The 27,033-nt window shown below is 39.6% G+C and overlaps 1 protein-coding gene across 1 annotated transcript; it reads right to left on the bottom strand.

Annotated features, from left to right (window-relative positions):
* Positions 1-1,246: 1,246 nt before the first annotated feature.
* Positions 1,247-27,007, bottom strand: LOC131694067 (esterase B1-like). Its single transcript, XM_058982438.1, has 4 exons — positions 26,697-27,007; positions 3,972-4,109; positions 3,023-3,904; positions 1,247-2,964 (listed from the first exon to the last, which is right to left on the bottom strand). The coding sequence occupies exons 1-4, from the start codon at positions 26,835-26,837 to the stop codon at positions 2,509-2,511; spliced, it is 1,617 nt and encodes a 538-aa protein (XP_058838421.1). The 5' UTR covers positions 26,838-27,007; the 3' UTR covers positions 1,247-2,508.
* Positions 27,008-27,033: the final 26 nt, after the last annotated feature.

The following is a 27,033-nucleotide window of genomic DNA, read 5'->3' as shown; positions in this document are numbered from 1 at the left end:
TAAAAACGTTGTTGTCCATAAACAACATGGACATGAATGGGTTAACACCGACCATATGTTAAACTTTACCGAACGTTCTGTTGTGTACAAATGGTTTTACCAAAACTTGTAATTAAAAGTACAATTCTTACAAATTCGATTATCCATGAAAATTTACTGTAAAACCTCCGTCATTTGCAATTTTGAACGTGTTTTGAAGAGCGTTGTTTAGTTTAGGGAAATTTTCGATTAGGATTTATTTGGCTAAGCGCAATGCAGCGGAACGCCTGCTCTAGTGCGCGATTTTATCAGTAAATTTATGCGTTATACATCCGCTACCGCTATCATCACGATACACTGCGGCGCGTAGATCTTTATTGACCGCAGCTAAAAAAAACTTTTTTAATCCAATGAAAGTATCAAAGATCAAAGCCACAATAAGAGCATAAAAGTTATCCATTTGTTTTTGACGTAGGACTACGTCTTTGTTTTCGATATGGGGGTGCACGTAACAAATTCAACAAAAATGGTATGTAACGAAAAGTGGTCCAATTTTAAACGCTTATAATTCAGCCATTTTACGGTAAATTTTCATTTTTTTGCGCATACCGCTCAGAAATACTTTTAAGAATAGATTCCAATAGATAAACCCAAAGATTTTTGATATAATGGCATTAAAATTTTAAATAATGTTCAACATAGTTAAAATACCACGCATTTGTACACAGAAGGCTGCGCTTCCCTAGTCTGGCACGACAGATTTATGTACCTAACGCGCAAAGCTTCTATGAATGACGTCACTATCGACTATTTAAAGAGCAGATTTGGTCGGACAAGCTCAGTTAATTCTTGGACAGCAGGCAGAGCAGAGCACTGCGCTGCATGCTCCCACAGCCAGTGTAGCAGAGGCTAGCGTCGTGGTACTAGTTGTCTCTTTCGCACCCCCCCATCATCACCAGCGTTGACTCATTTTGCTTGGTGCGTATCTTCCATTCGTGTACGGACACGATGTACTGGCGCAGCTTTTTGATTCAAGCACGGTACACCGTTCGCTTGGGTTTATTGTTTGAGGCGAATGTGTAGGTATATTCAAGTGTTGCGTGTATGATAGAAATCTGAGCTTTCGTTGTGCGAAGCGAAAGCTTTCGGTTTTCTTTGCGTTGTCGTCTCCATGGCAGGCTAAGGAGACGAAAACTTTCTTAGCAACAAATTCACGCGAATGGATAGAAGAAAGTGCAACGAAGGTTTATTATTTACGTTTCATCAATTTATTGATTCCACGGGATTCATTTCCACTCAACCTATCCCACTTTGATTCTACCAATACATAGGTACTACAAAGCCTATTTATGAATGGATGCACTGTTACTCAAAAAATCGCTTCAAAAAATGCATCTAAGTCCATCCATAAAACTATTTTCGATTCTTGTATATGTTTTGCTTCGATATATGATTAAGACCACTGCATTCGCTACATTTATGTGTACTTGAGGAAAATTACAATAACAGCAAAATAAAACTATAAAGCTAGTCCTATACAAGAACTGTGACTGTATTGTCTAAAACATGATTTTTTTTAAGCATCGGTCTGGTTGTTTACCGCACACAATAGATTTTTTTTAAATTTTCAAGCAGTTCCAGATATTAGTTCGGTTTTCCATCACAGTTTTCTATCGGCTTTCTTTAATCGGATTCGATCGCCCATTGTAAATAAAATGACCTGATGAGTAAGACGGTTCGATTCATGAAGTGAACTGTAGAAAGAAATGTTTGATTAATTATTATTAATCCAAATGGAATAAGAAATTAAATATTTTACGTATTGCAGTCCTACGTCCACAATTCGTACAACCCCATAGGGCTGTCCCTTGTAGTTTTTATCCGAAATATTTTTATATAGTAAATTTGCATTAAAAAAAACTGAATGTACCGAGAACGTCTGGTAATCTTCAAATGTCTTGTTATCTTTCCAATTGTCATTATAATATGCCTCTTTGTGAAAATCCTTGGATTGAAACACGAATCTTCTCTGTGACAATGCTCTATCATTTTAATTGCCAGGAACTTTACCGGTGGCGTAGCCAGAATTGGGAGGGGGGGGGGGTGGTTTTAGACGAAAATCGTAGATTTTTCGAAAATGCCTAAATTTAATGTAAGTTTAATAAATTAGTGAAAGTTCACAAACAAAATTAGTCTAACGGATGCTTTTTATAATTTCTTTTAAAATATGACAATGAAGCCAAGGAATGCAAATACAAAGTGCACTTTTAAAGTGAAATAAATGTTCAAAAACTTTTCTAACGGTCAAGCTCATAAAATTTCGAAAACTTTGAAGGTTTAACAACCTCGAAGAAGCTTTTCAACACAAACATTTAATTAATTTCCGTTTATAAACAGATGTATTGTTGATACAAATTAATCATAGTTTTATTTAGTAAACACGATATTTGATATAGAATTACTTATAACAATAAACACTGATCAAAAATATTACGCGAATTTCAATAACTTCCACTTATCACTAGCACGTTAAAAAAGTGCATCATTCACATAGAACGAGTCCCATAAATCCATCCTAGTCGCATCCGGGAAATCGATAAAAGCAATTCCATCGTTTGTAATGTTTAGGCACTTGAATGTTGGTTTCGTTTGCTTCACCGGTTCCCAGGAAACCGTTCGCTCGCAGTTAGGGTCCCCCTTGATGGCGAATGCGGTGAAAACATCTACCATCGGTTGAAGTGCCCTGTATTCGAAGGTATCCCGTGCAGGAACTTCTTCGGTGAAGTTGGAGAATAGATAGGAAATCTCGTCGGCGTGCGAAGTTCCACGCAGTTTCGGATCATCGATCATTTTGATTCGGTAGTGGTTGAAGAATTCCGAATCAACACAGAAACGGTAGACGAACGTCCGGGTGGGTAAACCATAGCTAGCCCGTGCTAGAATTGTACGATGCATGCCATGCCAGAACACTTTGTCGGTCATCATCTGGAAAAAATTAAAACCTGTCGAGTGAATTGTTATAAAATGTTTCGTTAGACTTTACATCGATGTATCCGTCTTTGTTGTCATATGAAGGATCACTGTTCGGGTAATATTGCTGCTTCAACTTCGAGGCAAATTCCATTCTCTGTTCCATTGTAATGTTCAAACCAGCAGGAACCATTCCGAGGAACAGCTGAGGATCTTGCAGCACCTTGGGTTGTGGAATGATCTTTTGTAGTGTCAGCAGACCTTCTTCTGAAGTTCCTCCGATCATTATGTCAATATTGTTACCCCAAGCTTCTTTGGCCATTTCCATAGGATTCTTAGCAATAATACATTGTGCTGAAGCATAAGGCTCAATTGTAGGACCAAAAGCGGTGAAAAGTCCGTCTTGAATATCTTGTGGACCAAAAAGCGTTTCCTGGGTGTTAATAATAGCTTCTGGTTCAACGGTGCGCAAAAACGCCAGGGCCTCTGATTCGCTACCCTGCTCATCCCATCCGATAGCTTTGGCCAATTTTTCCGGCCAGTTCCGTTGAGGTGATAATACCCAGTCACTAAAGGTACTACCGGACATAATGATAGCCCGCTGAAACAAATTTTCAGACGCTGGCGAAATCATGTGGTACTGCACTGAACAAGCACCGGCACTGTGACCAAAAAGAGTGATTCTGCCTGGATCACCTCCAAAGGCGGCTATGTTTTCGACCACCCATCTGAGTGCCAAGTTTTGATCCTTGAGGCCGGCATTTCCCGGCACCTGATCCTCGGGGGACTGACAACAGAGGAAACCCAATGCTCCGGTGCGGTAGTTGAAAGACACTAATATTATGTCTTTCTGTAAGAGAAAGTCAGGTCCGTACAACTCGGTTCCACTAGTTCCTTCGGTGAAACCTCCACCGTAAATGTACACCATGACCGGAAGGGGCTTGGAGCGGTCAATCTGTTCGGTAGAAAATAGTTTCAATATACGTTTTCTCTGCTTACTAACAGGGGAATATCGGTCTTACATTTTTCGTGAAAACATTCACTTTCAAACTGCCTTCACTTCCAACTATTTCCTTGACGCGGCGGTCGTAGTGGTAAGTTGGGAGGCATTGCTGCGTGCAATCCAGCGGTTCTGTCCAGTTGACCGGTGGTACGGGTGCCTAGAGGGAGAAATAATTAAATAAATACTATTAACTATTAAGATAACTTTTCGAGAATCAGAATAAAATGGCTAAATTGGCATGTTCTCCACTTAGCTATGCATAGCTCAGTTTTGAATCCAATTTGATAAAGTTTCATAAAATAAAGGGTGGGCGGTATCAAACCGCATCACTTTGAAATTGCTGTAACTTTTTTTCCATTAGGATTTTTGTATTGATTTTTTGGTGAAATTAGTGCAATGTATATTATTATGTATATAATATTTATATTGTGTACGTTTCGCTAATAATAGACCTTTCTCGTCAAAAAATTTTATATGATAGGATGCTTCCTTTTTTATCCCTAATTCGTTACTGCCGATTGCCGCGATGATTTGGTACCTCTAACTATTGAAAAAAACAAAAATAGTGCAAGCTGCTCATTTAACCCCATATTCTGAATACCTATCTTGCCTTGTTTCCCCGTATTTTTACACCATTTGGATGAATTTCCTGTGGGGAATACTAAAAGGATGCCAGATCTGCATATATATTAGTAAATCTGCAGATTTTGCATTTTCACTGCAGATGTTTTGCAGATTACAAATATTTAGCAGAACAAAGCCTATGCCAGCCAATTTATACACAAGCCTTCAACATTTTTGATCATTTAAAATATATACATACTACATTTCTATGTCAAATTTATTGAAGATTTTTGTATCAATCTGCAGACTTTTATATTTTCACTGCAGGCTATTGTTTAAATAGACCTGGCATCACTGATGCTGAAATGATTCATTCATATACCTGTCAAAACATAGAGCATTGCATGAAAATGTATAACCTCACTTTTCTGACAGTTCAGTGTGCTTGTTTACCTAAGACTTGTTTACATGGACTTTTAAAATTTACATTACTTGAATACTTTCGATGCTCTTTGAAAGACTATCAACTCAAGAGGGATAAGGTTTGAAACAATGGGAACCTGGTGCCACATTATGCAACCAATTCTAATCGACCTTTTCACACAAGCTTGAGTACAATAAACCTTTCGTTTCGAGATGCGTAATGTCACCCCTGGTTCATACATTGACCAATCGGCGCTGGATGCAAAACCCGGTGGCATATGCTGAATCGTAAGATCAAGCATTGGACTATAAAACGATTGCTTTCTGGATGATGGATAAGGATTTGTACACATTTCCACATAGATCTTTCATTAGGGCCTAAATCGCAAATGTAAACTACTGGCTGTGGTCCACTAGGAGGTTGATAACTCTATTATCTTTCTCCGGACAAAACCAGCCTAGAGGCCGTGTGGCATCCGGCGGGTTGAAGTATGTCAACCAAGAATTGATCCACTGGGTTCCTGTTCCCATGTCGTAGGAGGCGACTAAAAACAGGAGTCCTCAAGTCAAGGTGTTACTCCGTGCCGAGGACTGAATGGCTGGCAGGACTAAAATATGCCAGTCGCGCACGGAGTGTCGTGGGTCTTACCCTTGCTGTGTTATGCGAATCTCTGACACAGTGGACGTTCGTTTCTTCGCAAATCGTGGGATTCAAATGATGTTCATGTCCCTAATACCCATTTCGGGGTTCGCTATGTGCGATTATAAGCCAACGTGTTTGGTATCTTCTAGTTGCTGTACAACAAGTGCTGATGATGAAATGTGTAGTGCTGTAATCGAATATGGTTAGAGTAGCACAAATTAATCTTCAGCATAAACGTACAGCAACTATGAATCTATCTCGCCTTGTGCAGGAAGGGAAAGCTTCCATAGCTTTGGTTCAAGAACCGTATTTCCATAAAGGAAACTTCTATGTTGGAAAGCTACTTAACCCCGTCTTCGTAGCTTTCAACAAAAATGGCATGACAAATCCACGTGAAATGCCTCGTGCTTGTATACTTGCGAATAGTGCAATTGACGCTTGTCTTATATCGGACCTCACAACTCGTGATATTTGTACTGTCATGGTAAATATGACTGTTGACAACATAAACAAGAAATACGTCTATTGTTCGGCATATTTGCCGCATAATGAACCATCACCTTCTGATGATTTCAAAAGGGTTGTATCATACTGTGGCAGAAATGGGTTTCCTCTCATAATCGGCAGTGATGCAAATTCCCACCACATAATTTGGGGCAGCTCTGATATCAATTTGAGAGGCACCGAATTGATGGAATACTTAAGTAGTACAAATCTGCACATTCTTAATGCAGGAAACCGCCCAACTTTTGCACGAGCTGGCAGAGAAGAGGTGTTAGATATAACTCTCTGCTCTGACAGTATTACGCATGAGTTGACAAACTGGCTCGTACCAAACGAGCTCAAACCGTCGTTATCTGATCATAAGTACATCGTCTTTGATCATTTAAATGTCTCGCTAGATATCGTCACCTATCGTAATCCCAAATCTACGAACTGGGACCTCTACGAAGAGGGCTTGGCGACTAGGTTTCATGGGTATCTTCCGACGATTGAATCTCCAAGTGATTTGGATGAGGTCGTGGATAAAACAAGCTCACTCATAGTAGCAGCATACCAAGAGGCTTGTCCGCTTCGAGTTATGCGTGCTTCTAGAGGAACACCTTGGTGGAATACCGAACTTGTTCGACTCAAAAAGTTATGTAGGAGAGCATGGAATCACAGACGCAGGGACGGGTCGGAGGCATTTAAGTTGGCTCGCAAAGCATACAGAAATGCCCTTCGATCCTCTGAGCGAAGTGGTTGGAAAAGCCTCTGCACAAATGTCTCAAGTCTCAACGAGACTATTAGATTAAATAAGTTACTTTCGAAATCGAAAGATTTTCATGTCAGTTCCATTAGAACTGCTAATGGTGAATACTCATCTGACGAAGATGTAGTACTCAACTGTCTTTTTGACACACACTTTCCAGGTTGTACGGAGCCATCACTGACGACTGCCCCTGAGTTCTTTTCAGGCAGTTCTGATTCTTGGGCATTTGCTCGTAGAATTGTGACAACCGAATCGATCAAATGGGCGATTGAAAGTTTTGCTCCGTATAAGTCTGCGGGAAAGGACGGAATAATTCCAGTTCTACTACAAAAAGGATATGAACACTTCAAGCATATTTTGAAAAAGGTTCTTACTTGCAGTCTTGCAACAGGATACATTCCATTAGCGTGGCGGGAAATAACTGTCAAATTCATTCCCAAAGGTGGCCGCGTCACTTATGAGGAGGCAAAGAGCTTTAGACCGATCAGTCTGACCTCCTTCCTTCTCAAATCAGTGGAACGTTTAATCGACCACAACATTCGGGATGGTAGCTTGGGCGAGCACCCGCTGCATGCAATGCAACATGCATATCAGCGGGGGAAGTCTACTATCACCCTGTTACACAATGTTGTCTACAACATTGAAAAAGCTTTTTCACAAAAGCAATCAAGTTTAGGAGTTTTTCTTGATATTGAAGGTGCTTTTGACAACGTGTCTTTCGAATCCATTTTGGAAGCAGCACGAGATCATGGAGTACCTTCATATATCACGAACTGGATACACGCAATGCTTAGCAACCGACATCTGTGCTCATCGTTAAGACAAGTAGAGATGAGGAAACTGAGTGTCTGCGGATGTCCTCAAGGTGGTGTGCTGTCACCACTTCTATGGAACCTTGTCGCCGATAGCTTGTTGAGAAAACTAAATGAGCTTGGGTTTCCGACGTATGGTTTCGCCGATGATTATCATATAATGATCACCGGTATTTGCATTAACACACTTTTTGATTTGATGCAACAAGCCTTATATGTTGTTGAGCGGTGGTGTCTTCATGTTGGACTATCAGTTAATCCAAATAAAACCTCAATGGTGCTATTCACGCAACGAAGGATTACAACCGGAGCTCGTCCATTGCAGTTTTTTGACTCTGAAATTATTGTCGAAGATCAAGTTAAGTACGTTGGGGTAATTCTCGACTCAAAACTTAATTGGACAGCTCACATCGATTTCAGGATCAAGAAAGCTTGCATGGCCTTTGGCCAATGTAGACGGGCTTTCGGCAAATCTTGGGGACTCAAACCCAAGTACATTCAGTGGATCTACTCAACAATTGTTAGACCAATACTGGCATACGGGTGCCTTGTTTGGTGGCAGAAGGGAGAAGTCATGACAATCCAATCAAAGTTAAACCATCTTCAGAGGATGGTCTTGATGGCGATGACTGGTGCGTTCTCGACAACACCTACTGCTGCTCTCGAGGCACTCTTGAACATAAAACCACTACATGTGTTTCTGAAACAAGAAGCACTTTCTTGTGCATACCGTCTTAAGGTTACTGGGCTCTGGAACAGTAACCCAATATATCGTGTAACTAGCCACACAAGACTGTGGCCCCAAATGGTTACTTGGGATGAATATACACTTGCTCCCAGTGACCTTACACTCACATGTAGTTTTCCTTCTAAAACTTTCAATGTGAGAATTCCTCTTCGTGAGGAATGGCTGTCTGGCTGGATGGAGCGACAACTTGAAGAATACGTAGTTTGTTATACAGACGGTTCTTTGTTGGAGGGCCGAGCCGGTGCTGGTGTCTATTGTCATGAAATGAGATTAAACCAATCTCATTCGCTTGGTAGATACTGTACCGTATTCCAAGCAGAAATCTTTGCGATTCTGTGTGGCGTACAATCCGCACTTCAACAGGAAATTTGCGGTAAAAGAATCTATTTTTGCTCTGACAGTCAGGCTGCCCTGAAAGCACTTAGTTCGGCAGATTCGAGATCGAAATTAGTAATCGCATGTCGAACTCAAATCGAAGAACTTAGCATTTCAAATGCTATCTACCTTCTATGGGTACCCGGTCATTCCAGTATTACTGGAAATGAATGGGCGGACGAATTGGCTAGAGCTGGCGCTGCGACTGATTTCGTTGGTCCAGAACCAGTTCTACCACTGTCAATAAGTTGGATAAAGCACAAGATTCGCTCTTGGGCTGCATTCGAACATGCCAACCATTGGCGTAGCTTGCAAACTTGCGTTCAAACAAAGGCTTTTCTGCCGGATGTGAATCCGAAAATGTCAAGAAATTTGCTGCATTTTTCCAAGCACAACTGCAGTATTCTGGTCAGGGCACTGACTGGACATTGCAAACTCAATTATCACATGGCTACTATTCAGCGCGCTGAGTATTATTCATGTGATCTTTGTGAATCCGATTACGGAACATCATATCATTTGATATGCAATTGCCCTGTATTAATGCAATTGCGCATCCGGATTTTTGGTTCTCCATACATAGATGAACCTATGTACAGAGAGCTGAAATTTAAGGATATGCTTTTGTTCCTAACCCAGTGTGGTAAAGAGCTATAGTTTTTTAGCCGTATTTGAATGACAATATCTCTTCGGGGGTGTTGTCGTTCTGTTATCTCAATATCCCCTCGGGGGTGTTGATATATCCGCTCACTGTTTGAGTAGAGGTTCTAAATCCCTCCGGGGGTTGGAAGTTTTATTCCTGCTGTTGTAGCACCTGCAGATCGTTCAGCATCACTCCGGGTGCAGAATGCTCTGTTTTAATTGTTCTGTGTCGTTGTTATCCTTACTCCTAACCTTACCACTTCCCCAATCCTTCCCATCAGGAAAATGATGAAAAGACGATTCTTGGCAAGGCACAAATCTCCGATCAACATGGGGAACGTGCCATTTGAGCCAGACGCTGATTCCTGATTCCTGATGTCAAATTTATTGAAGATTTTTGTATCAATCTGCAGACTTTTATATTTTCACTGCAGGCTATTGTTTAAATAGACCTGGCATCACTGATGCTGAAATGATTCATTCATATACCTGTCAAAACATAGAGCATTGCATGAAAATGTATAACCTCACTTTTCTGACAGTTCAGTGTGCTTGTTTACCTAAGACTTGTTTACATGGACTTTTAAAATTTACATTACTTGAATACTTTCGATGCTCTTTGAAAGACTATCAACTCAAGAGGGATAAGGTTTGAAACAATGGGAACCTGGTGCCACATTATGCAACCAATTCTAATCGACCTTTTCACACAAGCTTGAGTACAATAAACCTTTCGTTTCGAGATGCGTAATGTCACCCCTGGTTCATACATTGACCAATCGGCGCTGGATGCAAAACCCGGTGGCATATGCTGAATCGTAAGATCAAGCATTGGACTATAAAACGATTGCTTTCTGGATGATGGATAAGGATTTGTACACATTTCCACATAGATCTTTCATTAGGGCCTAAATCGCAAATGTAAACAAACTGCGTTTTCGCTATTATGATATTATGCAACAAAAATACTACAAGATTGAGGTGAAAATTAGTTAAAATGGTTTTTAGTTCGATTTATAATTAAAGAAAACAAAACGGCGAAACATACATTTTCTTCAAGGTTTCTACTTAGACCCTTCTTCTCATATGGAATATAAAGGCTAAACTTACATTTTAGACAGAACCGGTCGTACGGTTATTATACACAAAATTATTCTTTAAACGGCGGTTCTATTATATAAATGATAAGCAATATCTACTATAATCATGTCTACTCGACAGTTTTGCACATAAACATTCGAATATTTTGATATTTTCAAGAAATTTGAAAAAGGATGTACACGCTCTTTCATTTACATTGGGTTTCTATGCGCCCATTTGCTGAGCCCTATTAAAAAGTATACTGTCAAGCTCGCCCATTTACCCAGCCCTACCCAGCAAGACAGAATCAGTTTAGCCCATTTACCGCGCCCTTCTGAAAATTATGTAAACGGTTTAGCCCTTTCGCAAATGGTGGTTGCTGAAGTGCGAAATCACGACTGGAATGCAAATTGGGCGTAAGCATTTTTTTAGTTTCTACCCACTAAAAGCACATAGGAATTAAATTCTTTGTTATATTGTCATAAGTCTAAGTTTCATAACCTTCCCTACCCAGTAATCTCTAGCTAATTGAATGTCGTTAAAACGTAAAAAAAAAAAGAAAAATGTGACTAACATAGTCGAAATAAAAAAGGGAAAAAAGAAAAAGAAACTGATGGGATTCCATCGGCAGCGGTGGGTAGCCGCTGTAGACACAGCCACTGCCTTACACAATGTAGCAAACCCGCCACGACTGTGAGAACAGTGACAATAGTCTAATAAAAATCTATCCCGGCATTCAAAAGGCATACAGAGATGAACAGCAGCAATCATCATTCAGATTGATGCTAATCGTCGACAGGTTTTCAGTGGTGATCTTGCGTGGCTTAATTTTTGCCGGTTGTCACGGTAAAGATAGATACGTCTACCTTTATCAAGGACACATGATAGTGAACTCGAGTGATTCGTAGTTATTCTGCCTAAGCTCGACCCTCATTATCAGAAGGCAAAAATTAAGCCCGCACGATATTAAGCCTGTTCTAATGACCCTGCCACTTCTAGTTTTCCGATCTGTTTACTTCACATCCTTGCTCTCACTTGAGTACTATGGCTCTAAGTTTCATAACCTTCCCTACCCAGTAATCTCTAGCTAATTGAATGTCGTTAAAACGTAAAAAAAAAAGAAAAATGTGACTAACATAGTCGAAATAAAAAAGGGAAAAAAGAAAAAGAAACTGATGGGATTCCATCGGCAGCGGTGGGTAGCCGCTGTAGACACAGCCACTGCCTTACACAATGTAGCAAACCCGCCACGACTGTGAGAACAGTGACAATAGTCTAATAAAAATCTATCCCGGCATTCAAAAGGCATACAGAGATGAACAGCAGCAATCATCATTCAGATTGATGCTAATCGTCGACAGGTTTTCAGTGGTGATCTTGCGTGGCTTAATTTTTGCCGGTTGTCACGGTAAAGATAGATACGTCTACCTTTATCAAGGACACATGATAGTGAACTCGAGTGATTCGTAGTTATTCTGCCTAAGCTCGACCCTCATTATCAGAAGGCAAAAATTAAGCCCGCACGATATTAAGCCTGTTCTAATGACCCTGCCACTTCTAGTTTTCCGATCTGTTTACTTCACATCCTTGCTCTCACTTGAGTACTATGGCTCTAAGTTTCATAACCTTCCCTACCCAGTAATCTCTAGCTAATTGAATGTCGTTAAAACGTAAAAAAAAAAGAAAAATGTGACTAACATAGTCGAAATAAAAAAGGGAAAAAAGAAAAAGAAACTGATGGGATTCCATCGGCAGCGGTGGGTAGCCGCTGTAGACACAGCCACTGCCTCACACAATGTAGCAAACCCGCCACGACTGTGAGAACAGTGACAATAGTCTAATAAAAATCTATCCCGGCATTCAAAAGGCATACAGAGATGAACAGCAGCAATCATCATTCAGATTGATGCTAATCGTCGACAGGTTTTCAGTGGTGATCTTGCGTGGCTTAATTTTTGCCGGTTGTCACGGTAAAGATAGATACGTCTACCTTTATCAAGGACACATGATAGTGAACTCGAGTGATTCGTAGTTATTCTGCCTAAGCTCGACCCTCATTATCAGAAGGCAAAAATTAAGCCCGCACGATATTAAGCCTGTTCTAATGACCCTGCCACTTCTAGTTTTCCGATCTGTTTACTTCACATCCTTGCTCTCACTTGAGTACTATGGCTCTAAGTTTCATAACCTTCCCTACCCAGTAATCTCTAGCTAATTGAATGTCGTTAAAACGTAAAAAAAAAAAGAAAAATGTGACTAACATAGTCGAAATAAAAAAGGGAAAAAAAAATATTGTCATAAGGTTCAACCAAAGATGCTTCCGGAAAAACATGACCATGAAGTAATTTATACCTACAATAAAAACTATTTAGAAAAGCTTGAAACTGAAACTGACTTTTCCTCGCTTTTCTCCATTTGAGTACATTGCGACTTAGGCCCTAATGAAAGATCTGTGTCGATTTGTTTGTTTGTCCACCAGTCACAGGTGGAGGAAAACAAATCGAAAATAGCTTTTCGGTCGAATTTTTTTTATGATGGAACTTAACCAACCGGTATAGACTTATCCAGCTGCGTTGGTACTGTACCGTTTTGACGTTTGGATTGGGAGGAAAACAAACTACTCCTGCCCGGTCAAACCATTCGGAATTTGATTCGGAATCCTGAATGGAGTCAGTATGGATTCCAAATCAAATGCAACAACCGTTTGATGCATTTGATTTGGAATCCATAATGGCTCCATTCAGAAATCCGAACCGGTTCCGGAATGAGTTTAACTGGGTGGGCTTAAGGGGAGGGCGGTAGTATAAAATTGCGAAATCTTGGTGTGCGGTATTTCAAACGTCAGATATCTACACAGTACGTCTCATGAATAAGTTTTACAGCGACACAGAGCATTTCAACACCATTATAAATACTTCAGGCGAGATAATTCGAACGTTTAAATTGGCTGAGTTTTATGTATGTCAGCTGGAGGAAAACAAAACCCAAAAGTGTGTGTAAAAGGAATTGCATAGAACTCTACAGCGACAAGGTCTACCCTAAAAAAAGTTTAGGCAGACTTCAATTGGACAAAAAATGATTAGAACGGGAATTTGAAAAATATTTAATTCTCTTGTATTGTTGGACATACAAAACGGCGATGAACACAGTATGGATCTAGGGGCAGATCACTAAGAATGTATAACAAATTTGCATCAAATTGAAAAAATGCATTTAATTTCCATTTTTGCATCAGCTTTGCACGGCCTCGCAAAAAAGTTTGTTTAACAAACATCCTACGCTGATCCACTTTGTTCGACGTTTTGTTAAATGTAGGGCTAGTTTTTCTGTAGGGTTTTGACGTCTTACACGCAACGCAAACAACATTGCACGCAACGCAAAATACATTATGAATTTCTATGTTGATGGAAATAAATGCATTTAATTTCGCTGATTTTTAAAAATGCATCGCAAGTGATCTGCCCCTATGTATGGATTTTAGTTGCATTTCTCGCTCACTTGTTTATGTACTTTCTCACATTCACAGTTAAGTGGCCACATTCCTCCCACATCTCCGACAGGTGTGGTTTCTGCGCTGGCCTATGTAAAGCATTTCGGCGCGTGCTTGCCGTTACGGAAGAACGAAAGGAACAAATCAGGTGCACCCTGACGATGCCAAATTTCTCCATTGCCTCGCTAGTGCAATCTAACTACATTACATGTTACAAACGCCGCCGAACCCTCATACAGCAGCTAATTATTTCCGAAAGCTGCTTTCAGATTTGACCTAGCGCGGAAGAAGTTGACATCCAAGTGGATCCAGAGATAGTACACGAGGACGCGGACGATGAGCGATCAGATATCGAAAACGCTGTGGAAGACGCTGATGAATTAAACATTTTCCTTTGGAACCAAAAACCGAAATGCGCATCAAGGGAGAGAATGGGAAGATTTACGTTATTAGCGGGATGGGAGAGGAAAAAGTTGAAATGGGTGATTTGCAGAGCGTTTACGTCGATTTATGGATCCGGATCTCAACATGAAACAAAATAGTTCAAAGGGAGAAAAGGAATCTGCTGGTTTGCCGCTAAAGAAGGATCGTTCATTACCCATTCGGAACCGATGTCCATATTGTAATAGAGTTTGCGGACAAGTACCTGATGACGACGCACATTCGATGGCACACGAGTAGGTTAAGGTTTTACTTATTTTCTTTTCTGTAAATTCCAATTATATACTGTTTACTGTTACAGGTAAAAAGCCCTTCAAATGTGTCCCCACTGTTCGAAAACATTCACTCAATCGATAACGCTGAAGATACACGTCAGGTTTCACACCCGGGAAAACACGAGAATTTGCATACCACCGGGAAACTGTTCGATTGTCGCGATTGTGGTAAAAAGTATAACACATATGTGTCCAAAGGCAAGGTTTCTAATACCAACGTAAAGGAAAAGATGTACTCGTGTAAAATATACAGCCAAACATTCAAGCATCAGCAAAGCAGGGTGTACCACATGAGCAACAAAACCAAACACAAACGGTTCGACAGAGGTTTTGAGAGATCTGAAGACGGACGAAGGAGAGGCGATTTGACGAAGCTAAAATAACTTTCTCGTCCCCAAATTGTTAAAGCTACCATGCACAACACCGGACTACTTGAGCAATTTGTCCTGAGCATGTTTTTGGCAAGTGGTGAGGATAGTGTATCCGTTTATTGGGTAGTATTTGGCGCACCAACATTAGTAGCGTAAATATCCAGCGCCAGACGCAGGTTCCGTTTGATGGATTCGCTATCGACAGACTCTTCATCATCTCGACTTCCATGAGCTCATTCAGTACTTTATGATAAAATAACAATAGTCTAGACAGGCTACGGTCCGACCCGGATGTAGAATTCAACTAGATACATTCGACAATAATACCACGCAAGACTGGCAGTATACTCGACTGCTGTATGCTTTTCAAGAGCAGCTGATTTTTGGTGAACTATCGGAAAGGATTCAAACGAAATGGCATTTGCTTACATTTCAGCATGTATCAAACAATTGAATTCAAATAGTTTGTACCTTTCCGATTTATTTGAGGCATGATTTTCCTGGAAAGACAAATACCAACAGTATCAAAATAGCGCCGATTTTTTTTTAACGTGGCGAATGAATTTTTTAAAGTCACGTAAATAAAACAATCAATCAATCAGCCGAATTTCAAACCTTAACATTTTTTCGTTTTGACAACAAATTCTGTCAAAACACATCAGTTTCGCGTACGGCGTATTTTGCTATCCTGAATGAGCAAGGCACGTTTGTCAAACTTCTCCATCAACAAGTTTGACAAATTTCTCTATTAACAAGTTTGACAAACTTCTCTATCAACAAGTTTGACAAACTTTTCTATCGACAAGTTTGACAAACTGCAGCGTTATGCTGTTTGAAGTTTTGACAAACTGGTCAGTACACTGTTTGACAAATAGACAAATAATCGCTTTGACAAACACGACACGCTTTGACACAAGTCGCTGCCGCCGCTAATTTAACTCCTTCTCTAGGACGAACCATCAACCGAATTTGTGTCGATAATGCTGCCATTCTTGCAGCAAATGCCAAACTGAAAGCATCTTGTTCCCCAGGTCCAGATGGTGTTCCCTCGATTTTTGTCAAAAAGTGCATCAGCGGGCTTCTTGAACCACTTCGGCGAGTCTTCGAGCTATCACTCACTACTGGTACATTCCCTTCCTGCTGGAAAGCAGCGCACATGTTTCCAGTTCATAAAAAAGGAAACAAATCGAACATTGACAATTATCGGGGAATCTCGTGTTTAAGTGCTGTATCAAAACTGTTCGAGCTGGTTGTGTTAGATCCTATTTTCTTTCACTGCAAACACTACATTGCAGATGACCAACACGGTTTCATGCCTAAACGATCGACAACGACAAACCTGCTCTCGTTCACAACATATGTAATGGATGGATTCGCTGACGGATTGCAAACCGATGCTATTTATATGGATCTATCTGCGGCCTTCGACAAAATCAACCATGATATCGCAATAGCGAAGCTGGACAAACTCGGCATTCATGGACAACTTCTGCGCTGGTTTCGTTCCTACCTCGATGGAAGGCAACTCCAAATCAGCATTAAGGACTGTCTATCTGCACCATTCTTCGCTACATCCGGCATACCACAAGGAAGCCATCTCGGTCCAGTAATATTCCTCCTCTACTTTAATGACGTCAATTTCACATTACAAGGACCCCGCCTTTCTTTCGCCGACGACATGAAAATTTTTCAACAAATACGGGATAAAACCGACGCCGAGCTTCTTCAGAGGGATCTGGACAGCTTTAGCACGTGGTGTGATCAAAACAGAATGGTTTTAAACCCGAGCAAATGCTCAATCGTTACGTTCACGCGGAAACGCCAACCGACTCAGTTTAACTACCATTTCTTCGGCTCGAGCATTCCAAGACACTCTCACATCAAAGATCTCGGAGTCATCATGGATTCGGCATTAACATTCAAACCACATACGTCATACATCGTGGATAAGGCATCACGACAGCTTGGGTTCATCTTCCGAATAGCGAAAAACTTCAGGGACGTATATTGTCTTAAATCGCTTTACTGCGCGTTGGTCCGCTCAACGTTAGAATATTGTTCAGCTGTTTGGAACCCGTACTACCAGAACGGGATTGACAGAATCGAGGCTGTCCAACGCAGGTTCATACGTTTCGCCCTTCGTCATCTCCCATGGCGAAACAGATTTCAGCTGCCGAGCTATGAAAACCGTTGCCAGCTTATACACCTCGATACACTCAGCATTCGGAGGGACTGCTCTCGAGCCCTGTTCGTCTCGGACTTACTCTCTGCCAGAGTGGATTGCCCTACAATCCTCGGACGTCTGGATCTTCAAGCCCGCGTTCGAGCTCTACGTAATAACTCCCTTCTGCGAGTTCCGTTCAGGAGAACCAACTATGGTTGCCAGAGCGCTGTAACCGGACTCCAACGAATTTTTAACAGTGTGGCGACGGCCTTCGACTTCGACCGGACGCGGAATGCTATAAAAGCGAAAATGTTGTCAATTTTAAAATGTAATTAGTTTAAGCAACCACCATTGGGGCCAAGGGGCTTGTTGGTGAAGGTAATAAACATAAACATAAACATAAACAAGAATGAAATATTTGGCAAACTGTGTTTGATCAAATATTTGAAGAGCCAGTACACAGCAGTTCAAATTTATTTCACGAAAGATGCGAAATATTTGACGTTATTACAAACAGTGTACTGGTAGCTTAACAAGATGATCCGATTTATTACTCATTTTTAGGTGGTGAAGTTTACCTGAACTTTATAGGTAACGAATTCGGTCGATGATAAGTTGTTGAAATGATCGTTCAATGCCCATACCGAAAAACGTTCCCATTGGTCAGAATGCCTACCAGCGTATGATAGCTGCAAACATGAGGACAACAAGGTTATCGCTTTCGAATGGAACAATTATTTATTATTCGTGTTCAAGTTCCATTACAGCAAAAGTTTCGTCGATTGACGATTATCGCACTGTCGTTGATTTAGCCGGCAAATGCAAAACAGTGCTCGGTACTGACGATAAGGAGTAAGAAGGATTTGATAGGAGTGATAAGAATGCAGAGCATTATAAATTCTGGAAGAATATCAGGGAGGAGAAATTATATGTAAATTTATATTATATCCCGAGTTGCCATCATTTTTGCACCGCAATAAAGCTTTCTGCAACTGCTGTCGTGTTCAAATTGGCAGGAAATAACTAGGCAGCAAATGATAAATTGCATAGTCAATTTATTTACTTTTTCGGAAGGATAAGTAATTAGTATGTTGTGAATATATATGTGTCGCCGGTGCCGTGTGTTATGGTGGTACCGGACGGAACTGTTGGTCAGCAGACCGTCCTTGTCGTACTGGTCATAGATGCGACGTTTTTTCTCATCTGATAGCATTTGACATGTTTCGGATATCTGTCTTAATGCTCTCTACTTAGCGCAGGATACGTGAAACCGCTGCTAGCTTTCGAAAGAAAATTCCTAGCTGCTGCTACTCTATCAGTCTCTCTCTCGACTGAGGACTACAATTTCGGTCGACTAAATTGTGCTATGAAAATTGTACTTCCTGGAATTTCACCTAACGAGATCAATTCATTGTGAGGAATTTCGCTGCGTTCCAATATTACTTGCCTCTGTAGGTAATGATGTGTGTGGATTCACTTCGGCAGCCAGGTCTTATGTTTTGGGTAATTTTGCTATCTTATTCTGCTGAATAAATCATCTGGCTAAAGCCTCTACGTTATACTATGGTCACTTTAAAAACGCATTGCTATTTAATCTTGTAGCTCTTGGCAAGTCAGTCCTGGCACTGTTCTCGACTAATCCTGACACTATACCGCTGACGTCGCACTTATTACGGTGATCAAACTTGGCGAGAGCGGCAGTGGTTTCGTCGGAATTGTTCACTCGACAAGCAGGAAGTGCAAGGACTCTGCTACTTATGCCTGAGCCCCTCGTTGAAACCTTCGTCCTGTCGGAGTGTTAGCTTCGTCCGATACCGGAGCGTATTGCTGAACCGAAGCAGTCTGCTACTGGCGCTGCTTCCTTCGAATCGGAATCGCTGAATATTCCCGTTAGCCAAATGTCCAACGTGGCCGAAGGCAAACCGATTGCAGCAACACCACCCACCGTAGCTGAAATTTCGGCCTATAATCCAAGTCCCTTCCATTGACATAGCGACAGACGAGTGCGGCGCAGGTTGGACCATCGGTTGACTCGGTGCCGGACAGGGCGAAACAGCTGCAACAGGACCGGACCTAGTATGGGGTGTAAAGGTCATCAATTGCCATAGATCACCAAAATGCTCAGCGACTAACATTGTGAACAAAACAAACCAAACCAAACGAAATTGATCGCAACAACGATAAAATAATCTAAACTTTACCTAAACACTTGAAAATGAGAAAAAGGCAAAAGAAGTTTTAGTCGAATTCATTATAATTCTATTTAAAAATTGAATACTGTTTTATTTAGTTTGATTGCGCATATTGTTTACATCAGACACACCCCTTAATTCATTGAGTTCGTATTTCACTGCCTTTATAATCCTTTTGGAATCAGTTACAATAATCCTTTATAATCATTTTATAATAAGCGTATTGCTAGTTAGGACTTTCATATCAGCCGGGCTCTTTTATAATTTGTTATAAAATCATTATCAAAATTCTTCATAATCCATTGTTGCGTAATGTTTATGTACATGGCCAGATAGATAGTTTTTAACTGGGACGGAACGTGTGGATACGAAAAAACCTAATGTCAATTGTAGCCAGGGGGAGCTGTCAAATGCAGCCAAAGGGAACCGTCAAATGCAGTCATGGGGGACTGTCAAATGTAGCCAGTCCATTTAAAATATGTGAGGAAAAAATAGTGGCTATGCAAGACAAGAGATAAAATAAACAGAAAAAAAGAAAAAGAAAACATCTATCCACAGGTTCTGTCCCAGGATTTTAATAGAGAACATCAAAATTCGATTTGTTTGCATTTGGCAGTAGACTTTTTTCAAATGTTTGGCTAGAAATTCCTTGCTTCTTCAATGAATCATGTACAAGAAAAGTAAAAATGTTAAATTTAACGGAACAATGTATGATGCCGACATCAATTAAAAAATACAGCTGAGCGACCTTGTTGGGATAGTGTTAACATTTGGCAGCGAACCAAACCAAGTTTCTCATACTATGATCGAATCAACAAAAATTCCAAGATCATGTAAACAATCTCTTTGAACTGTCAAAAAAGTGAGGTTAAACATTACCATGCAACGTTCTCCACCGAGAGGTTCACTTAAGTTTGTTTACATCAAAGAGAATAGGGAAAGAGACGAAGAGTGAAAATCAGTCAAAACGGCAACACGCCCTTTATGATGATTTCAACACTAGAATTTTGGCAACCGCTTCTATAGGCAGCACTTTAAATGACTCCTATTATATTTTGAAAACAAACCGTATGTCGATCGATGGATTTGTTTATCAAACGATGTGCATTTCGAAACAAAGAGATGAAATAATTCTAAAGCTTATTTTTACTCATACATATACTCTAGAATGCACCTTACAATCACGATTGAACTAAATTCTGATGAAAATTCAAATTTCTTTTTTGATAGAAGTACAATACTTATCTCCTCCAACTCAGGCATGAGTAATGTTTATTTACATTGCACGATTGGTCTGCTCAATAAGGTATTTTTGGCTTCACACTATTCGTCTCTTTCCCTATTCTCTTTGGTTTACATAACCAATGAACTTTGTACCGCGACTCACCACTTCATTTTCCGCGTTGCCAGGAAGCCAAGCAAAAATATACAAAACAGTGCTGCCCAAACACATATTTTGAGTCCCACCATTCTTGCAAAGGTGAAAAAAATACTCAACATTCTTGCATTTTTCAAATTTAAAAAAATCATTAAAAAATCACGATAGCTTTAAAAAGTCTCATTTCAGCGGAAATATTCTTAAAAATGTGTAGTCTTTTGAATAAAAATAAGAAAAAAGGGGGTTATGTCGGACGAGAAAGGTCTATTGTGCATCCGTTGAGAAAATGAAGCCGGTAGAACATCTGTGGCGTAAACAAATTTTGCACACGCACCTAAAGCAAACATTTTGTGCAAGATGTAAAAAAATGTTGTGGACTACACACGTACGAAGTTCAAAATCCGCGATGGACGACTGAATACTGTGCGCGGAAACTCTACACTCTGTTGACGAAGAGTTCTGGCAGCTGGATTCATTTTTTCACTGCTCGTCATAATTTCGACGTCTTTGAGGAAATTAGAAAGCAAAAGATGTCTAAGTTTACCAAAACTATTGCATGCAAATGATGTGCATGCAATTTACTCTTTTGGAAAGCGAAGAATCCCGTTCGTGAATTCAATGAATAGGTCCTCTTGAAAGCATGCCTCTAACAGCGTCTACCACCACTACTTTTGAGGTCTAACGATGGCTCCACGTTTTTCTCGCTGAATTTAGCCTCTTGCCATTACTCGGAAAATGTTCTAGAGTAGTAAAACGCTAAGGAGACCAATCTCGTGCCAAATGATCTTAAATCCCCGAACAATCCGGAACTGCGGCCAATTGAAAATTACTTGACCATTTTGAAATAGGCACCGCAGAAGCATTCTAAGAAAGTGAAATTGGAAGCAGAAATGAGGAAAAGTGAATTTTCACAAGTTGGCCCAAACGTTGTACAAGACCATATGAGCAGTGTTAAGAGGAAAATACGTGCATTTGGATATGGCTATGAAAATGAATAAAACAGACATGGAAACAGTTTAATATATTATATTTTATTTCCTGAAAGTTTGAAAATGATTAGTTTAATGGGTGAACTTTGACGAACCATTTCATGTGATCTATTTGATACCGTACACCTTTTTCAAAATATATACATGGGATTGCCTACGGAAAAAACATGGCAGAAAAACCATTACGCAACCTGTACCAAACATTCATATTAAGGCATTTTGAGTACAGCTTCAGTTAGATTCTAGCGTGATAAGAACACCACCTCCGTGACTTAGATGACTGGTAGAAGAGTTGCGATCGCATTGGTATATTGTGTAGGCTCCGAGTTCAATAAATCTTCGCGTAGTCAAGTTTCTGTGAGTATATTAATGTCGTAGTCGCAGGAACTGCCAGATTTTGAGTCAAACTGGCATCACGGAAGATCGTATAAGCATTGGCTTCCCCATATATTCTGGTTGCAGCTGAAAATCGAAATATTGAACTTGCGCCTTTCGCTTTTTTCCCTATTTGCAGAGTGGGCAAGTAATGCGCATCTTGTGTACATGTTAGAGAATCAACTTGCGCATCATCTACACCTGTTGCGCTTTAGTTGCACAAGCTAAAAATAGGAGAAAAACCGAAAGGCGCAAGTTCACTACTTCGATTTTCAACTGCAACCAGAATACTTTCCCTAGCAGAACCAGCAGGCTCTTTTGGCTGCGTTTTTTGATCAAGATTGATTTTCACATTGCAATGTAGCACGAAATGGAACTCGACAGAAAAAAATGTACACTAATCAGTAGTGGCCCTGTGCTGAATTCACCCAAATCAACAGTATGCGGGGTATCTAGTGTTACATGAAGAACCTAAACGTGGAACTGCGTCAACGGTTGCTCAAGAAAATCAGAAATTGAGACCGAAAGGCAAGGAGGAAGGTGCGTTAAATTTAATCCAGGTATTTCCATCCGGGATATGGTAAGAAATAATGATAGGAGCGATTGAATATCCTCGACAACGAAGGCCAATAAACATTGAAACAGGCACTTGAAGAATAATTTGGTGGCCAACACGTGTGCAAGTTTCTTTACGAATGAGTTTTGGTGAAATTCAATGGGTATATTGCAAAGGATGAAGAAACCTACATAAAATTAAAGTTCAAATAACTTCTCGGTAAAATTTGTCACATTGCGACTGATCGAGGTGATGTCCCAAGTAAATATGAATTTGTGTTTGTTGGTAAATTTTACAATCCGTTACGGAGGAACTACTACCCAGATATCCTTAATGGACAGACCTATTCCTTCCTACATTTGTTGCAAGCTCTGGAGTCCACAGGGCAGTCAGCTAGGCGCATTCATAATTTTGCTGTACCTGAATGACCTAAACATATCGATTAAGTGCAGGAAACTATCGTTTGCTCATGACTTTAAACTATTTAATATTATCAAAACTTGCAATCTCAGTTGGATGTCTTTACAAATTGGTGCATGGTTAAGGGGGGCGTCTGGTGTAAAGCGCTCAAACCGAAAGTAATTTGATTTTGAAGGCAAGGCAACAATGAATCTATTGTGTAATGTTAACATTTATTTATACATAAATTTTGCACGAAAAAAATATTTTCAGTCACGCAAAGCCCCATATACGATCGTTCCAAGAGCAGACATCCAACCATTTCCACATCGAGGAACGCCGTAGCGAACACGATAACTCTTGATAAAATTGTCTGACACAGGAAATGCAATAAGATTAGCAGACTTGTAGTTACTCGATGAACCAAAATAGAAAAAAGAGCGAGTTTCGGAGAATGGATACATGAAAACTGAAAAATTTCACATTTTACTGTAAAATTCGCTCAGTTTTCTACAAAATAATAGGGATACAAAATTCGGTTTTCTGTGGTTTATCACATATTGCGCATTCGCATAAAAAATTCAACCAATTCGTTGATTAGTTTTTGAGTTATCGTGTTCGCCAATTTGAAAAAAAACGCGGTATCGAGAAAAAACGCTACTAACCCTTTCATGTCCAACTTTTTTCTAGTGCATGTAGGGTTTCAAAACTATTTTTCCTTTAAAACGGTGGGGTCAAGAAACTCGAAAAACCTTTTTTCATAAAGGTAGGTGCTTTTCTTGCAGTGCTAGAAGCTGCTCAATTTTTACCTTCCAATGCTCACTACAATTCTCCTAGAATATTTACAATAGTCCAACTGCGTGGAAAACGTAGCCAAAAATAGTCTAAATTGAGAAGTTTTATCAGTTTTCTCTAATATTGCAACATAACGAAGTTATATGAAAAATTCATTTTCCGTCGTCAACGTAAACGGTCCCTGGCAGCACTGCTCCATCGGAGTTCAATCAGACTAACTGCAATAACTTCAGTTCTAGAGCTGATCCTTGTAAACGTTAATACTCAAATGAAAGCCAATAGTCACATTTATTAGCCTTACTTGTTTTTATGAGCAAATCAAAAGTTATAGCTGTTTAAAAACGTTGTTGTCCACAAACAATATGGGCATGAATGGGCTAAAGGGTGTCCCACATCAAATTGCATCGCGGAAAACACGCTGTATAAAATAACACATATTTTTTCTTGAAAATTTAAGTAGAAGTAGTTAACAGTGTATTGTTCGAAAAACTGACAGCGATAATAATACAGTACTATCGCTGTCAGTTTTTCGAATATTGCAATATGTTCTCTTTGGATATATAGGAAAAGGTATTGTGATTATGGTCATAATTATCTTACTCTTTTCTTGTGTTATTGAGTGTAGAGAAACGAAAAGAACAAGATTTTTTTTTTGTAACACAAAGAGATATTCGTACAAGTATGAAATCATATCATCAGATCTTCGAATTGGTTTTCCATTCGTACATGTAAAGTTCTTACTCACGACAACATTGAAATCATTAAGCTAGAGCTTGAACATTGGCATGGGTTGCCAGTGTTTTCTTCCTGGAATAAGAGCTGTCAGTTTTCCGGCTTTTGTGTTTACACATTTAAAGGAAAATTGATTACATACCAGTTCGGTGATCAGAAGGCATATCACGGAAATCCATGTTCAGAAACCACCAAGGAAAATTCGTTCGGATCTTAATGACAACTGCAATAGCTGCATCCAGTACTTCAAAATCAGCAGACTGCACCAATAGCAAGTAGCAAGAAATCAAGGCAGTATTAAATTGCATCAAGGCAGCATTAATGATGACGAAATAGATGTGTATGAAAACCTCCCAGAAACAGATCTCCAAACGTAATGGTCTTCAAACGCAACGGAAACTCGCGCGCAAGTGGTTTTGATGGACAGCCATTGATATTCGTTTATTAATTTTCATTTTTTCCATTTATTAAATGCGTAAACGATCCATGACTCTGTTAAGCTAACGCATTGAGATGTGTCAAATAAACAAATTATATAAAAAATGAGTTGATTCAAAAGGCTGAATAACTACAATTGTCCGATATTCGTATGAGAAGTCAATATATGACTTGTTGGGCCCGTCAGTAATTTAAGTCCCGGGGCCCGGTGTGGCTCTCGACGGCCCTGAGCATTAGTTCTTTCGTCCATTGTCGCACTAATTTTATAAATAGCTATTCCAATATTCGTATTAACCTTTTGTGATGCAGTTGGACGTATACGTCTTACCAACTTCTCCTAACTTTTTATTGGATTTATAGTTAAATCTGACATATAAATACGAATTCTTTCTTTTAATCAACTCTTAGGGATATAAGGAGTACAACTAGCACAAAAATTATGTGAATTTGTTAATGACTTTTTAGTCGTAAACAATTAAAATTCGAAAATTTCGTTTTTTACAAAAATTCGGTTGTGTCTGAACTAAAAGTCCTAGAGATCTAAATTTTTTTCGATAGTATCTCAAACATTGAACTAAATAATAGATTTTTGCAGAATTTTTCGAAGGTCAGTTTTTTTCGAAATTTTTTTATCAAAATATGCAAAAATACTCCATTATTATTATGTTGGTCTATAAAAGATTCTGAGGCAGGGATAACTTCTCAACTAGCATAAAAATGAATTATGTGGTTTTTGGGGTCGCTGATTGCGATTCTGATAACAGAATTTGAAATTTCAAAATGGCGGTTACACAATGGCGGACGTTTTAGGCCAATATAAAACAAACATGAAATTTAGCGAAGCACTTTCGTCATATTGGATCCGCCATTTTGAATGTTACATTTTCCACATTAGAATCACAATCAGTGACCCCGCAAACCTATATAAAGCTAAAAATAACATTATTAACAATGAAAAAAAATCGCCTTGCAAAGGGTAAATGTAGACTTCTTTCACTACCTTATAACGAATAACATGGTATGAGTTTTATAAAAAAAATTAGTAGATATGTCCATACAAAGTTTGATAAAAAAAATTGCATCATTTAACGCAAATTCATGAATTATGGAATATTTTCTATGAGTAAAGGATTTTTCACTCTATACTTTTAAAATTACCCGATGCAATCTAAACAAGTATAGAAATATTTTTTAAAAATTTTAAGAACCAAATACAAGGCGTTATTGATAATTGTTAAATCTCGCACTTGGTCAGGTCTCCTCATGTTTCCCTACATTAAATTTAATCATGTTCGAATAATCAACGATTTTCATTAGCCAACCAGCCTTTTGCATTTTGAGAAGTTTACGGAAGTGCCTACAAATAATATAAGTTAAGCTTAAATACACACTACCCAATCTCGGCTAATATGTACGGGTCAATCACTCGACTTCGTACGAAGGGGGTCCACATAGTCCCTGCAAGTCATTCAAGCGGCTTGAGCTTTCACATCAGCTGATAAATGTTGTGATGTTTGAGTCATTTCACAATATTAGCTTATCAATTTATCGCTTCTTGGGAACGATTATTTTTATACGATCAAAGAATTTTAAGTAAATTTGCGACTGACCTTGAATCTGAGTGCCCCGATCGGAGGCCGGGCGTACGGTATTCCCTGGAAGCTCACATATTCCTGCCCCAGTAGGGATTGTTTCTTCGTTCCCCTCACTGGTCCATATTTGGTGTCAATAATCAGACTGTCTAAACTCATTTTAGTACCTTGTTATCTATAGTGGACACTTGGGTGTGACTGCTCTCTCTCTGTTTATTTTTCGCGATGAGATAATATTTATATTCACAGTTTGAAGTCGGACTAACGCCAAGTGGAACTAAATTGATTCGCTGTTCGCATCGCACTGACGGTGCCGACTGGTTGAGCTTGTGTGCCAAAATGTTTCTTGTCGCGC

Source organism: Topomyia yanbarensis, chromosome 3, assembly GCF_030247195.1.
Source record: "Topomyia yanbarensis strain Yona2022 chromosome 3, ASM3024719v1, whole genome shotgun sequence".
In the NCBI taxonomy this organism is placed as follows: Eukaryota; Metazoa; Arthropoda; class Insecta; order Diptera; family Culicidae; genus Topomyia; species Topomyia yanbarensis.
The sequence above is the reverse complement of the archived record's forward strand: the minus strand, read 5'-3'. Positions and strand labels throughout refer to the sequence as shown.

What these genes read in the sequence shown, in the direction of transcription:
- LOC131694067 (XM_058982438.1), bottom strand. Translation starts at nt 26,837, where the DNA reads ATGAGTTTAGACAGTCTGATTATTGACACCAAATATGGACCAGTGAGG. An exon ending in TCGGGGCACTCAGATTCAAG is followed by an intron (nt 4,110 to 26,696) that starts GTCAGTCGCAAA and finishes TTCTCCCTCTAG; the next exon opens with GCACCCGTACCACCGGTCAA. An exon ending in TGAATGTTTTCACGAAAAAT is followed by an intron (nt 3,905 to 3,971) that starts GTAAGACCGATA and finishes TCTACCGAACAG; the next exon opens with ATTGACCGCTCCAAGCCCCT.